The sequence below is a fragment of the Trachinotus anak genome, unplaced genomic scaffold (assembly GCF_046630095.1).
Source record: "Trachinotus anak isolate AG129_WGS33_773 ecotype Australia unplaced genomic scaffold, CSIRO_AGI_Tana_v1 ptg000007l, whole genome shotgun sequence".
NCBI classification, from domain to species: domain Eukaryota; kingdom Metazoa; phylum Chordata; class Actinopteri; order Carangiformes; family Carangidae; genus Trachinotus; species Trachinotus anak.
In genome coordinates, this window is record NW_027273858.1 from 16877087 (window position 1) to 16892004 (window position 14918).

The 14918-nt window shown below is 40.7% G+C and overlaps 3 protein-coding genes across 3 annotated transcripts in view; 1 reads left to right on the top strand and 2 right to left on the bottom strand.

Annotated features, from left to right (window-relative positions):
* ablim1a (actin binding LIM protein 1a) overlaps positions 1-1746 on the bottom strand; it is a 39250-nt gene extending 37504 nt beyond the window's left edge. Inside the window, exons 1-2 of the transcript XR_011691431.1 lie at positions 1072-1746; positions 902-967 (exon numbers count right to left, since the gene is read on the bottom strand). The gene's annotated coding sequence lies outside the window, so the exon portion shown is untranslated. The remainder of the gene's footprint in view (positions 1-901; positions 968-1071) is intronic.
* Positions 1-14918, bottom strand: part of LOC139623117 (hyaluronan-binding protein 2-like) — a 69630-nt gene that overhangs the window by 48282 nt on the left and 6430 nt on the right. The gene's annotated exons all lie outside the window — the stretch shown is intronic.
* fhip2a (FHF complex subunit HOOK interacting protein 2) lies at positions 1685-13136 on the top strand. The gene is made up of 17 exons (XM_071481052.1): positions 1685-2004; positions 3063-3141; positions 4054-4223; positions 4556-4660; positions 4795-4917; positions 5062-5286; positions 5400-5596; positions 5841-5955; positions 6109-6185; positions 6292-6484; positions 6842-7005; positions 7634-7780; positions 7867-7957; positions 8086-8229; positions 9284-9424; positions 9947-10050; positions 10133-13136. Exons 1-17 carry the CDS (start codon positions 1960-1962, stop codon positions 10242-10244), a joined length of 2232 nt encoding a protein of 743 aa, XP_071337153.1. The 5' UTR covers positions 1685-1959; the 3' UTR covers positions 10245-13136.

The following is a 14918-nucleotide window of genomic DNA, read 5'->3' on the forward strand; positions in this document are numbered from 1 at the left end:
TCCAGCTGCAGAGTTAACACAATAATAACCTTGAGGTCATGTGAATATTGTAACCTCTGCTTTTATCCAGATCTCATTCAGTCAGTCAGGCCATCTGATCTCAACCTTATAGCAGCTGGAGCCTCTGCCAGAGAGCACAGTCACCTGACACAGATCCAGGACAGCACAAAAGCCCAGCTGATTGGAACAAACATGGTCCACCAGCGCTGTTTGCAGGTAACCTTTTTTTTTTTTTTTTTTAATACACAGCAGGAAATGAAAACATCTTCTCAACTCAGACAGGGTGAGATTGTTGCACCAAATGATAGTTTGCGTTTCTTTCCAAAAAGATAATAGGCCTATACTTTTCTGTCAGCACACCAGCTAAACACTTGACAGAAGTCATCATTAAACTGTACAACTCCATTGTATCACAACCAGTCAGCCGAGAATGTGCTCCTCCAGCAACAGCATTCATTTAGGCAACAATTAGTGTGAGTGCAGCTTTCAACTAATGATATGCACCATCCTTGATTAAAGACAACATGAAATGTCAAAGGAAACAGCAGTCAGAGGAGGTTCATTATCCATGCCGGGATTTTATAAAAAAAAAAAAAAAAAAAAAAAAGTGTGATCTATTTATAGGTTGCACCATAACGCATAGTGTTTATAACAACAAAATAAGTTGTCTCGAAAAGGCTGCAGCAGTGGAAGCTGTAGTTCCAGCTATGCACCGGTGTAACCTACTTAGAATAACAGAGCCATTATCACAGCTTGATCCTCCCGAAAGACGACGCAAATGGGCTCTCTTCTCCATTGCATCCATCCTTGAACCGAGACCTCCCTCCATCCCCCAAAATTAAGAGACTTTTTTTCCTTTCTATGTATTGTTATGAAGGCTCCTGCGGCAAAAGATACTCACCTCTAGCAGACATGCCTGGTAGGTAGAGCCTCTCTTTCTTTGCCGAGGTTAACAGAAGATGTCCTGCTGCAGTTTAGAAGAAGGGGAAAGAGACCGGTTGACAGTCTGATATTATCTATGCTTTAAGTTTTTGGCTGTGATCTAATGGGATTAAACGCAGGGACACATACAGCCTGCGATTTGGTAGACTAGACTGGGCTGCGCGATGGAGAGAGCACTTTCCAGCGACAGGGCGTGTCCTGGAACAGACAGCATCCCTCTTCTTATTTTCCAACAACTTTATGTCCATATTTGAACATAATATCACAGAATTGCGGACTTATAAATTAAATCATTGGAGAAATCCCTCGCCTGTAGCTGCTGTCGGGTCACCTAAACCTTAAAGCGGGTAGCCTGCTTTCTGTCTGGGATGACTGTGCTGTTCTGGACGTGGTACTTAAACCGTAAAGTTGACAGGCGCTCTGGAGCAATGAGTATTGCTTTTCACCCCCGTTAATCCGGATACTTCAGGGGAAAATATCTGACAAGCTCTTCATCATGTGGACTCAACAACTTTTCCCTAAACGCAAGCGTCACCTTGACCCTATTGTGGGCAAAACTGCAAATTTTAGAGAAATAGCTCAAATCATCAGATGGTTAACGAAATCCCGTTCTCGCTTGTATATTTGAAGCGGGCTTATTGATCATCGTTCCCATGCTGGAAATATTGATCATCGTCCACACATTGAGCGTATTGGTAATTAGGAGCCGGTGTCTTGTGTCCCTGCGCCCCCCGGTGGATCATAAGAGCAGCGTTTGGCGAGGGAAGTGCCACCGTGTCCAAAGTGAGCAGACGCCGCTGGAGTCTGTGGACGTCTTGTTTACAGTGGCTGCGCCAGGCCCGCGAAGTCTTGTGGCCAGCAACGTGTTTTACGGTTTTATTGCTCACATTTATTCTTTCGTTGCAAGGGTCATTGTATGAAACCTCCAATCTGGATCGAGGCGGCAGCAACAGGAAGAAGAAGATAGAGGAATTCTCTAGGTCTTCTCGGGAGAAACTAGTCCAGTCGAAGAACAAAATGTTCTCCAAATTTACGTCCATTCTCCAGCATGCCGTGGAAGCGGTGAGTTTCTACCAAAATGAATGTTTCTCCGTTGTCTTATCTTTGTACAGTGGCTCTTTTGGTTGAAATGGGCCTTTGGTGTACCAGACATCAACATAACGTCAGCATTAGGGATACGTTGCTAACTAGCGAGCTAACAAATTAGCTTAAGCTAATGTTAGCGTTTTGTGTTTGTGTTGTCAATTTCTGTGTTTTCATTGTTAGCTACTGTATACCAATGACTGTGTTTGTTTGCCTGTCAACTTGTGATACCAACTAACACATTTCTCCAGTCTTCTGTGTTAAAGGTAGCTTCACATACTGAGCTAGTTAGCGACCGACGTCAGCTGATAAAAGCCTCAAGAAGCTAAGCTAACGTCGAAGCTAGCTAGTTAGCTTTTTCGTTTCAGAGAGCAGGCTCTTATCATAAGAGTGATGTCGAAATGACTGGACAGCCTTGTTTAATGTTGCGCAAATGTGTTAACGTTAATATTCAAACGATAGTCTATGGGCCACACCGCACAACTGTGTTTGAAAAGCTTTATGTTACACGTTAGCCAGCCAGCTACCTAGCTAGAAACCAGTAGTACCTGCCTGAAACCTGTTCGGAAGCTGCTCCTGTCAGGGGTTTCAAACAATAGATATTTTGCAGGTGACCCTGAGTGAAAACCTTTGACTTAAGACTTAGATGTGAGTTAATAGAGAAACGTCCAATATCAACTAATTATTATGTCATGTAGTTTGTTGGAGTCTGTGAGGATAAGATCCATAGCAAGTGTAAACCATTATGTCACTTGAAAGTGAAAATTTTACACTGTCCTAATCTTAAAGCTTTGAAAATTGCTGACTCAAAGTCATCTTGTACATGAGATACATTTAAATAATGAGAAGTTTTTTTAAACTAGACCACTGCGTTAGATGACACCCATCTTCTTTGAATAGATAGCCTTCTCAGCCTCTTGCCTGGACTCTGAAAATGATTAAGTTGTAGGCATGTTGTCATGATAATTAATGGGGTCTCTAAGGGCCTGCAGTGTAAATGTAAAAAATACTTAATGCTTATAATTTGTCTCTTTCAGCTTGCCCCGTCGCTGCCCTTGCAGGAGGACTTTGTCTACCACTGGAAGGCCATTACACATTATTACATCGAGACTTCTGGTAAGAAAAGTCTGAAATAATGGCCTAACACCCATATGGTCATTATTCCATCAGGGGTAGATTGATTGTTGTGAAGACTGCCTTTTAAGGTGTTAATGTCTTTTGTACCTAGGACACCAGCCTAAAGTTTATGTACAATGGCAGAAAACTGGGCCTAAGTTGTTCATACTGTATGTAACAGTACCATGGTCACAGATGATTATGTATTCAGTTAAATTATGTAATTAATATTCAGAACTTACCAGATCTTAAAGAGTTGCCTTAAACATAATTGAAAAGGAAGCAAATGACAGTTTGTTAATGTCACAATGTTTTCTAATTTTTTTTTCTCAATTACAATAGGTAGTTGATAATAAAGTTTTCTGTTGATTGACTTATCAATTGCACATGTAGTGCCACTGTGCTCAGGCAGTGCAAAGTGGTTTTAAAGAAAATCCAAATGAAAAGGATAGGAATGCCATGCTCTTTGAGTTTGCAATATACTTCAACAACTTTGACCAAAGCAGTCCTGGTATATGACTGTGCCTCTTTTCATGTTTGCACCATTAAAGTCTCCTTTTCTTTTTCTTTAATCTGAACACTCTGAACTCTGTTCTCCTAGTTAGGGCAGTTTAACAAAACTTACTCTGAGCAGCACATGGAGGATTATCAGTATGCAAAGTATTATATAGCCTAGTTCGTTTCCATGGAATCAGTCCTCATGATTGTTGATTTTAGAAATCATTTGATTATTTTGTACTTAAGGTGTTGTTGTTCTTTGTCTTATAATCTAAATTTAATTTTACAGCTTGTTGTTATTCGTGCGTCACTGGCCACATTTTAGCATTTTGTGCTTTGCCAGATTAAGCACAATACACGCATTGATATTTTATTTCACTCGAGGTTCTGACATATTGTGTTTTCCTCTGCTAGATGACAAAGCTCCTGTCACAGACACCAACATCCCATCTCACCTGGAACAGATGCTGGACATCCTGACCCAGGAGGAAGGGGAAAGGGAGTCTGGAGAGACAGGACCCTGCATGGAGTATCTTCTACACCACAAGATCCTGGAGACTCTCTACACCTTGGGCAAGGCCGATGTAAGACAGTCATGCTTTGGTAACTACGTGAACTATACCTCCAGGAAGATATACATATAAAGATATGGCACCTATATGTGTGATACTGAACGAAAACCTTTAAGAAATCAGGGTTGAGAATGAACGTTGGGTACTGAGCCTTTGGAGGTTGGAACAGGTGGACACAGCTCTCAGTGAGCAATCAGCTGAAGTGCAACAGTGAATTCAAATGATTATATGTGAAGGCAAAATTTTGGTAGACTCTTCAGTTAATCAGCACTGTGAGCTGCATCTATTTTGGTGGACAACCCAAATAAATTATAACATATTCTGTTTGGATGATTTCCCATCAGTGTCCTCCAGGGATGAAGCAGCAAGTGCTTACCTTCTACACAAAGCTGCTAGCACACATTCGTCAGCCTCTCTTGCCACACATCAATGTCCACAGACCTGTGCAGGTGAGAAGTGTTGCGGTCTGGGTTTCAGTGCATTTTTGACAGTTCTTCTTCTCCAAAATGGTCCACTGAATGACAGCTTATGTAACTTATTTTTAACAGCTTTTTTTTCTGTGTTTGTGACATTGCTCTGTCAGAAACTGGTTCGTCTATGTGGGGAGGTGCTGGCTGCTCCTACAGAAAATGAGGAGATTCAGTTCCTTTGTATAGTCTGTGCCAAACTGAAGCAGGACCCATACCTTGTCAACTTCTTCCTTGAGGTGCGTTGCTATGACACCAGCAGGAATAAAAGTTGAGCTGCACATTCATAAATATTCATCTGTATATATTACTAGTAAGGGGCTAAAGGATTTTAAAGCGCATAGTCCAGAAAATAGTTCTTTATTTTGGGATCTTACTTGCAGAACAAGTCAAAGAGACCTGAGATGAAGAGTCCTGAAAGAGCAGTGGGGGTGGAGGAGAATGTTTTGGCTCCAGACACTGGTCAATCTCCAGCAGAGGAACAGGGTGACTGTCCGGAGGAGCCACAGGCTGCTGCTGCCGCCTCCACCTCTAGTCCAACCAGCAACAACAATAACGGCAACAATTACAATCTTGTCACCTCCCTGCTCAACCTCACAAAGAGCCCTGTGAGTAACCCATGATTTAAGTCAAGTATGTAATGTCTTTTCCTTTGTTGTGAGTTCAAGGTTAGTATCCATGGCCCATGTTCTTTCTTTTCACCCATCGCTTCCTTATTCAGGATGGCAGAATAGTGGTGAAGGCATGTGAGGGCCTGATGCTGCTGGTCAGTTTACCAGAGCCTGCTGCTGCCAAGTGTTTAACTGAAAACACCGAGCTCTGTGAGCTTCTGACTGACAGGCTGGTCTCATTCTATAAAGCCCTGCCACAGTCCATGGACCCCTTGGACATTGAGACAGTGGAGTCGGTCAACTGGGGGTAAATTTCTTTCTAGTGTTTATTTCCTAAAAGCAACATATTTAATGAAATCAGAAGTGCAATGACTTGTAGCTGCCACATGTATACGATTCAACTATGTCATCATTTCATTTGACTTAGCAGGTAGCCTTTAAATAGCACTCTCTGTCAAGTGATATTCTTTGTGAATAAATTTGAAGAGTTGTATCAAACCTTTATTATTTTTAGATCTCTCACTCTATCTCTCGCTCTCTTTCTCTTTCAGTCTGGATGTATATAACCTGAAGGAAGATGCTGCTGTCTTTACAGGGAAGAGGGCTCTCATCTCGTTCTTGTCTTGGTTAGATTACTGTGACCAGCTCATCAAGGAGGCTCACAAGGTCCTTAACCAATGTTGACTCACTGTGTTTTGATGTGTCACATTGTATTCAGAACTGAGAGAATAATAGAAGTTGTTTTTTTGTATCCAAAAGCCACAGAAAGCTGAACTACATTTTTTTTTTTTTTTTTTCTCCTTCTTCACTGTCTTCCAGTCAGCAGCTGTGGTGATGGCAAAGGCAGTGAGAGAGAGATTCTTTGTGTCTGTGATGGAACCACAGCTTATGCAGACGTAAGTCATCCATCAATCATCCTGCGTTGACATCCTTAGTCCTGTCAGTGTGTTGTGTGTCGTGACTGCTCAGTAACACATGTGGTGTGTTTATTTGTGCATGAAGGTCTGAGGTGGGCATCCTGACCTCCACAGCCCTGCTGAATAGGATCATCAGGCAGGTGACATCAGAGGCCCTCCTACAGGAGATGGTTTACTTTCTGCTGGGGGAGGAGAGAGAGCCAGAGACTCCAGCTGCTATCGCTCAGAATCCACTCAGACACAGACTGATTGAGCACTGCGACCACCTGTCAGATGAGGTTCTTCTCACACAATTGTTATTATTCTGGTTACATTTAACATAATTTATGTCTGCCTGATGATACTTTTCAGTACACTTAATGTTTAGAATTTCCTCTTGTTCAAAAGTATAAAAGGCCACCTGCCCTTCAAAGATTCTGAGTTCCAGTGAATTATATGATTAACCAAAAGCACATGAATTTTAATTAGTATCTGGCAGAGCCATTGCACACATTTTCACCACACAAAAGAGGGATGAATCATCTCTTTGATTTTTAAGCAGCCACTGCCTACTTTTCTTACAGTGAGCAAAGACTTGGCATATTGCTGTGGATTTTAGTGGGAGCTAAGCCTCATCCCTTCCTCCTTATCCCCAGATCAGCATCATGACATTGCGGCTATTTGAGCAGCTGATCCAGAAGCCCAACCAGCACATCCTCCACAGCTTGGTGCTGCGTAACCTGGAGGAGAGGAACTACATGGAGAACAAACCACAGGAGGAGAGGGAGCCCCTGGAGAACGGGCAGCCCCATGATGCCGTGTAAGGACCTGCGTCTGACCTTTGACCTCGCTGAGCTGCCTGCCTTACATGCACTTTTTTGGAAAATCCTTTGCACAAACACACACCGACTGAAATAAAGTCAATGCATCAACTAGCTGTGTTTTTCACGTCCTGCCACCTCATCTGCATTATTCCTTATTGTCTGTTCAATTGGTGGGATACTTTGAGCCATGGTTAAGTGGGATCATGATAACCATGTCTGCCACTTACTACTGTAAATCATCGTCACTTTTGGGAGACTAAAACAGAATGAGAAATAATTTTTCTTGTTTATTCTTACCTTTTTCTGATCAATGAAAATCAATACAATACAATACAAATTTAAGCTACTTGCATGTTTATTTTTGTAAAGGTTGTACATCTTCAAACATGTTCCAGATAAACTCAATTTAAAATCTCTCCCGTACCACATTATACAACCGAAAAATTTCTGTGAGCCCATGTAGTTCTGAACTCTATTTGAAATGTTAGAACAGGTTAAAAAGCTCACAATATTTCTACCAGTGGGTCTCTTTCATCCAAGTTATGCACTATGTTGAGGGATGAGGAAGTCCTTGAAGTCTGATAAGTTTTAGTAATATTAAATGAACGTGTGCTCTTTGTGCAGAGACCTTGAGGAGGATCCACTGTTTGTTGATGACCTCTCTCCAGACAGCAGGCTGTCTGGTTCTGATTGGCTCAGCTCCTCTCCACCACAGAGTCCTGACCACTCAAAGTCTGACGGGAAGACAGAGGTCCACAAGATTGTTAACAGGTGCACGGTCCAACAAGTGAATAGTGTAGTGTTGCTCAGCCTGCCTTCTTTTTAATGTTCTAACTGTAACATTTTTATTCCTGCAGTTTCCTGTGTTTGGTGCCTGATGAGGCCAAGTCATCGTATCATGTTGAAGGCACAGGATATGACACCTACCTCAGAGATGCACACAGACAGGTAAGGCTTTGGATACACAGGACAAATACCGCTAAGGAGAAAATACAGCTTTATTTTTTTCTATCTGCATTTTTACCTCATAATCAATAATATTAATAATTATTATTTTTCTTAATTGGCCCCCTCAGTTCAGGGACTATTGTGGGGTCTGCCAACGGTGGGACTGGAGGGGAAATCCAAAGCCTTTTGAGAAGTGTAACTTGGACAACCCATTCTTCGAGGGCCATTTCCTGAAGGTTCTCTTTGACAGGATGGGTCGCATCCTAGATCAGGTCAGTTTGATTCACCATATGTTAAACATCCAGAGTAATAAAGGCATCGTTGAGACCAACCGTGCGCTTTACTGTTGAAATATCTGTTACGCTGTTTAATCTCCACTAGTCCACAAATCTAAATAGCAAGACTCTCACAGTAAAAGTGATGATTTGGGTGATTTCCAAATGGTAAGGTAGCGTGCTGTTCATGGAGCACCACTTGAATACAAATTAAACTGCCTCTTGGTTGATGGAAATATGAAGACCTATCAAACTCCATCAAGGTAAGTTTCCATGGTAAGGTGTTGTGAGATAAACTGATTGAGCCCGCTTGACATGTACAACCACATTCCAGTGAATGAACTGAGCTTTCTGCCTGCACAATACAGTATTTAAGGTCAAACTAAATAACAGCCATCATTTCTGTTTTTACAGATTTTTCACCCAAAATCCACATTTGTGCCTAAAGGTGCAGATCAGCTTAAACTGATTAAACTGAAACTGATTGATTAAACTGATTGTCACATTTAATGATCCCATATACCCAACAGTAATTTCTTGCTGCAAGAAAACAGTTCAGTGCAGCTTAATGTAAATGAGGTCCTCATATGTCGAGCACAGCTCAGAAAATGCTTTCAGCTAATGCAAAATGAAGAGAAAATGAGCTGCCGATTATGCAGAGGCCATGTATTTTCTGAAAAATAAACAAAAATAACAAACACTCGCAATAAACATATTTGACAAATGATGTTAAATGGAGAGGTGAAGACGACCAAAAAAGATTTAGAAACAAAATGCACTTTTTGGCAGCAGAACTTTTTCTGTGCCTTTTGGGAAATCAAATATTTAATTGATTGATTGATTGGATTTGCTTCAAGGGAATGCTTACAATAATTGTGTTTCTCATTAACACCTTCTGACTAATGTGAGCCTGGCATTCTGTTATTTATTCATGCCAGTGTTTCTACACACATTTCTGTTTCATAGACAGATTTAGGAATTTCATCACCAGTTCATTTCCTTTATCAGTGTCCTGTGCAGGTTTATATCTGATCTCTCCTCTGTCTTCCAGCCCTACGATGTTAACCTGCAGGTGACTGCTGTGCTGTCCAAGCTGTCTTTGTTACCACACCCCCACCTGCACGAGTACCTGCTGGACCCTTATATCAGTCTGGCTCCTGGCTGCAGGTCTCTGTTCTCTGTCATCGTCAGGGTAAGGCTCCTGTCTAGATTATACTGTGGTTATCTTACCCATCACTGACAGCTGACACTGCCATGCAGGTATGTGGGTGGGTTGAGATTTCCAACTTGTCTTGCTTGATGTTTTTTTGTCAGGTGTAGTGTTGTATTTCTAAATGTTTGGTACAACAAAAACTGTCAGTCATGTTTGAGACAGCTCATGCCGGGGCAAATGTTTCTCTGAATCTCACTTCCCAATAATCATGTGAGCATGCTGCTACTCGACCTGCTCCTTACTGGAAGAACATAACCTCTCTGACTGTCTTGTTCTGTGAGTCAGTCCAATTACTTTTCTATGAAATGTCTCCCAGTGGCACAGTGTAAACAACAGTTTAGAGGCTGGTGAAAGCAGGAAATTTTCATTTTGATGTTCTTGTTTGTTAATAGTAATTATTACAGTCATGTCTTCATGGGTGTTGCACCTTAACCTAGGGATGGAAGTGGTTTATATTGAGTTTTGGTATTTGTTTTTTTTTATTTTTTCTGCATATGTTAGGTGGTGGGAGATCTCATGTTGAGGATTCATCGCATCCCAGACTTCACACCCAAACTGCTGCTCGTGAGAAAGAGATTATTAGGTCTCGAGCCAGAGGGCATCAAGTACGTACTTTCACTTGGATCAGTCCACTTATCCTCTGTTTATTTTTGTGGATGAAGTTTTTAATCTCTTTTCCTCTTTTAGTATTGACCACATGACTCTGCTGGAGGGGGTGATCGTGCTAGAGGAGTTCTGCAAAGAGCTGGCAGCCATTGCCTTCGTCAAATACCACGCAGCTGCGTCCTCCTCACCGTAATCTTTCCTGCTGCTCATCCATCTGCCTCGGCCAGGCAGACAGGTCATGATAAAACTGGGCCTTTGGGGTGTGGTGGTACCGGTGGCACAGGGTCGGCAAAACATTACCACTAACTGCTCATCCCTGCAAGACTGTTAAAGCCCACACAGATGGGTTTCATCACTCCCCCTCTTCTGGCTTCTTGGGCTCCACCAGAAAAAGTCTTTGGTCTTGTTTTTGAGCAGGTCAGAGCACAGACACTGCCCAGCTGGCAGGAGAATAAGAAGAAGAGGAGGAAGAGGAGGAGGATAGAGGCTGAGGTGCAGAGAAATGTTCACTGGACTTTTTTCAGCCTCTGCATTTTCTCTCACTGCCCCCACCCCTTTCCATCTTTCCTTCTCACCAGCCAAAAAATGATAGCCCTGTAATTATTATGTCAAGGAGAAAAGATGTTTGTGTATTTATTTTCTGTCCCATTGTCACCCATTTGTAAACATCATTGCCTTAGTGTGTTGTCACACCTTTCAGTTACAGGAAATTGTTTCCTTTTGAAACATTTTTATCTTAACCCCTCACATGTTGTCTGTTTGAAGACAAAAGGCTGCAGAGATGTCCACAACCCTCAGCCCTTATATGTACCTGTAGTTACATAAATACTGAGCTGCAGTATTTACGATACTGCAGCTCATATTTTAAATGCCAAGTCCTTTTATTTATTTGCTTGCTTTCAGGTTGCCTTTTAACTAATGTCATATTAAGATGAAATGAATTTAAATCAGTCAAAGTCATGACAGTCATGGCAGATGCTATTTACGTTTTGTGTTTTTCCTCTGTTTGTCTTTAAGTGCTTGTGCTGTCGAAGCTCATCTGAAATCACCATCACCCAAAGACGTCACCATCCATCACATTTTGCTCAATGAAATGGTGAATTTTGCAAGTTATGTGAATTTGCACATGGACCTCATTACATTGCACTTGTTACATTATTCAAGTTTATTCATGCTTTGTTTTTTGGTTTTTTTGGTTGGCGTTTAGGAACTGTCAGGTTGGCATTTATGGAAAGAGATGTTTTTGATCCTACATTAGTTTTTGTTCTGAAATGTCATACTCCAGACCCAGTGTTGCATTTCTCACACCAGTGTTTGTTTTATCCAAGAGATACTCTGCATTATAATTGTTGTACATCCTTGTAATTCTTAATTAGTTTGCTGTGGTGAAGGGAGGGTGCAGAGGAACAAACCTTTTGACTTTATTTTATTACAACAGTGGTTCCCAGATCAGTTTGTTCTATCTATTTGGAATCATCCAGTAATTCACCTGAAAAAAAACAAAAATTAGAAGAGAGTCTGGGTTATCGTCACTTCCTGTGAGGTATTGCGTTTACTGGCAGTATTACTTTTTTCAAGCTGATCGTGTACTCACGGTGCTTTGTATTGCCTGAGCAGGTTGTTTGGTTGCACGTTGCCTGGATACCTCTGGAGGGTGTTGGCAACTTTAAATCAAAGTCTCGTCTCACGGATCAGAGATTCATTACAAGAGGCTCCAGTTAGTCTAAATTAAGATGCTACTTACTGTAACGTTGGGTCTTACGTTCCCCGTGTGAATGTTTCCATGATTGGTAGGTAGGTTTGTTTTGCGACGAGTTTGTTTAAGTGTGTGTGTGACGACTTATTGCTGTGGAGAATGGGCAGAGTCGTTCATTGAAGCCATGATTCCTTGGTCTTGGGTCTTGCCCCCCACCCCCCCACCCCTCCATTCTGGTTTCACCTTTAACCCATTATATCACTCAAGCACCCGAGCTACATTATGCAACAGCTTGCATGGAATCAGATTTGCACATTGTCTTTCTTCATAATGTAAATATACACAACAAAAAGCTTTTTTGTTCTCCAAATGTTTCATTTCATAAACCAAAAAAAAAAAATTTAGCCTGAACCAGGAGTAACATTTCTATTTTAATGGGAATCTTTTTTTAAATTGTCAATCATGCACATTTTTTAATCAACTATCTTTCCAACTTTTTCTGTACAGTTGTATATTGTATGTGTACAATAGCAATAGAGATATACTACCTGGTGTAAATGCATGCTTATACATTATTTTTCTTTGTTGGAAGAAAAGAGATAAAAGGCAGTCCAGCCATCTGTGATGATTTCTTAGCTGTCAGCACTTTGCTCTGACGGGGAGATATGATGCCTTACTTCACACTGTGGATCTCTGAGGACTCCTAGAATTGATGTGTAATGGAGTTTCTGCTTCACTACAGTTTGTTGTGATCTTATTATGCTTCTTTCTCTTGTGTTACATAGACTTTATTTGGTTCATGAAGATGTACAGGACTCTCGTAGTCAAAAATCTGATGCCAACTGATTTCTTTTGTGTCAGCTTAGACCAATCACTGTATCATTGTGCTGCATTCATCATGTTCATCACTTCTTTCCTCTGGTGTGACAAGAGATGAATCTCATACATCTTCTATCTCATGGCCAGTTTGATAATGTGATTGTGCAATGCATAACTGAAACATTAAGGTAATGTGCATGCTCACTCCTCCTGCCTCCCAGTGCTTCACAGAGTAATAAGAAGCAATCACTGCAGTTCATTTATTCCTCATCAGCCATCTTCATTTCATCACATGTATTAGATCTCATTCAGGACAATATGGTTTTAACATTCTCCGTCCCAATTAAAAAAAAAAAAAAAAGTTCTTCAGCAGGAGATGTGGTCATTCTTTGAACAGTTCATTGTGTTTTATCTTGTTTTTATTACAAAATGTCTGTACAACAAAACAAAAATACACAAAATAACCATTTCTTTCAATGACAAGGTGAAAACCACAAATTCTGTTCAATAATCCCCTTTAAAAATCATACTTCTGAGCAACCACCAGATAAAATGGGAGAATTGAAAGTCTTCAATGTGTCATTTTTTTGTATTCAAACAGCACTGCAGGATGACATGGCAACATGTAGCCTACAGGAACAGACCAGAGAACATCGAGCGTGAAAATGACCTCTCTTGCCAGTGAATAACTGAACAGCAGTCAGCATGGGTACTTCATCCTCTGTCAGATTCTCTTTGGCTTCCAGCCTGCCATGCTCAGTCATCCAGCTAATTTTGCAGAAATGAATCAAAAATCTCACTCTCTGGGCACAGCTGAGGATTGTATGACAGGTCCAAAGTCATGTGAGGTGGTCTAGAAATAAGTAGATCCTACACTTCCCTTGCCTTGCAGTGATTTAGGAATCAGCCACGAAAAAGAGGCACTATGGTGCAGAAAGAAGGCTCTCAGTCTAATAACTCTTGTTCATTTTAATGATTGCTGAGGTACATACTGAGATTGCAGTCAGCTAAGGTCTTACAGTTCTAGTTAAAGGAGTATAATATCTTAAGTCACCTGAAGTCACTTTTCCAAATTCAGAGATCCTTGTTCTTATAAAACTCTTCATAGTCGTTACTGTCATAATATTACAGCATTGAGACCACAGTGGATAACACTGTGCTTCCATGAAGAAACACTAATGCTTTGATTGCAGTGTTAACTGGACTTACCAGGTTTAATGCACTGTCTTGATAAACGAGATTTGTGTTCAATGCCCTGACTCAAGTCAGTAGTAGCATCACATAATTAAAATTCTGCAGTCTATTGGGGGCAAATCAGAGCAACAGGTTTACAATGGATCACTTTAGACAACATAAAGTTCATTTATTTGTCTGACGTCATTAAAACCTGTTTGGCATGCTCAGTTTTTACCCAGAGAAATAAGTCACACACACTTCAAAATAAGTGAACAAATTCAGGCTAATGTCACTTAAGGATATCAACTGTGTGTGACAGTCAAGTTTTTAAAATGCCAGAATTGTGTTCACATTTGTGTGAACACTGGTGAACATATAGATAAGCATTTTACTAAAAGTTGAGATAAATGAAAATGATTTCCATCAGATTGTCATAGTTTGAACAATTTCCACACTCAAAGTGCCGATCAGGGCTTCATTAGGAAACATCTCATGCATAACTGATGTCATGCTGAATGATCACGGCATCAGAGCTTGCACCGAGATCTTTCCAGCTAAAGCGAAGAATATGTTTACAGTAAATCATAAATATCTTATGCTTGACATTTTGTGACCAGGTACTTGATACTGCTTGAGGGACCGTCCTACAAATATCATGATCAAAAAAAAATGTAGAAAAACATCCAGCGTTCTTTCTCCATCTTGTAGTGAAAGCTCCCAACAGCATGACAGTATCTCAACATATATGATGGTATATTAAATTAATTTACATATACATGTAAATAATTCATTTTGTTTTATGCAAATCATTTTCATGTACATACAAAACCACTACGTAAAAAACAACTACATGCCATTTCACAAACTAAACCAGGCTAAAAATACAAGTTATCAATTTAAAAAAAAAAAAAAAAAAAAATTATGTACATTTCCAAATTCGTTTTTTTTTTTTAAGTCTATAAGCGTCTTCCCCACCCATTTACAAACCCCAGATATGCACGCGCACACAGACACACACGCTTGTGCACAAATTGCTCACACTGGAACATTCAGACAAACAAATGTCTCTTTGGCTGGTGTGAAGCTGTGGCACCTTTGCAGTGTGTGTACATGTAATTACACATTTTCAAAAAACACACTCACACACAAAAAAACATGACACCATCTAACGGCATA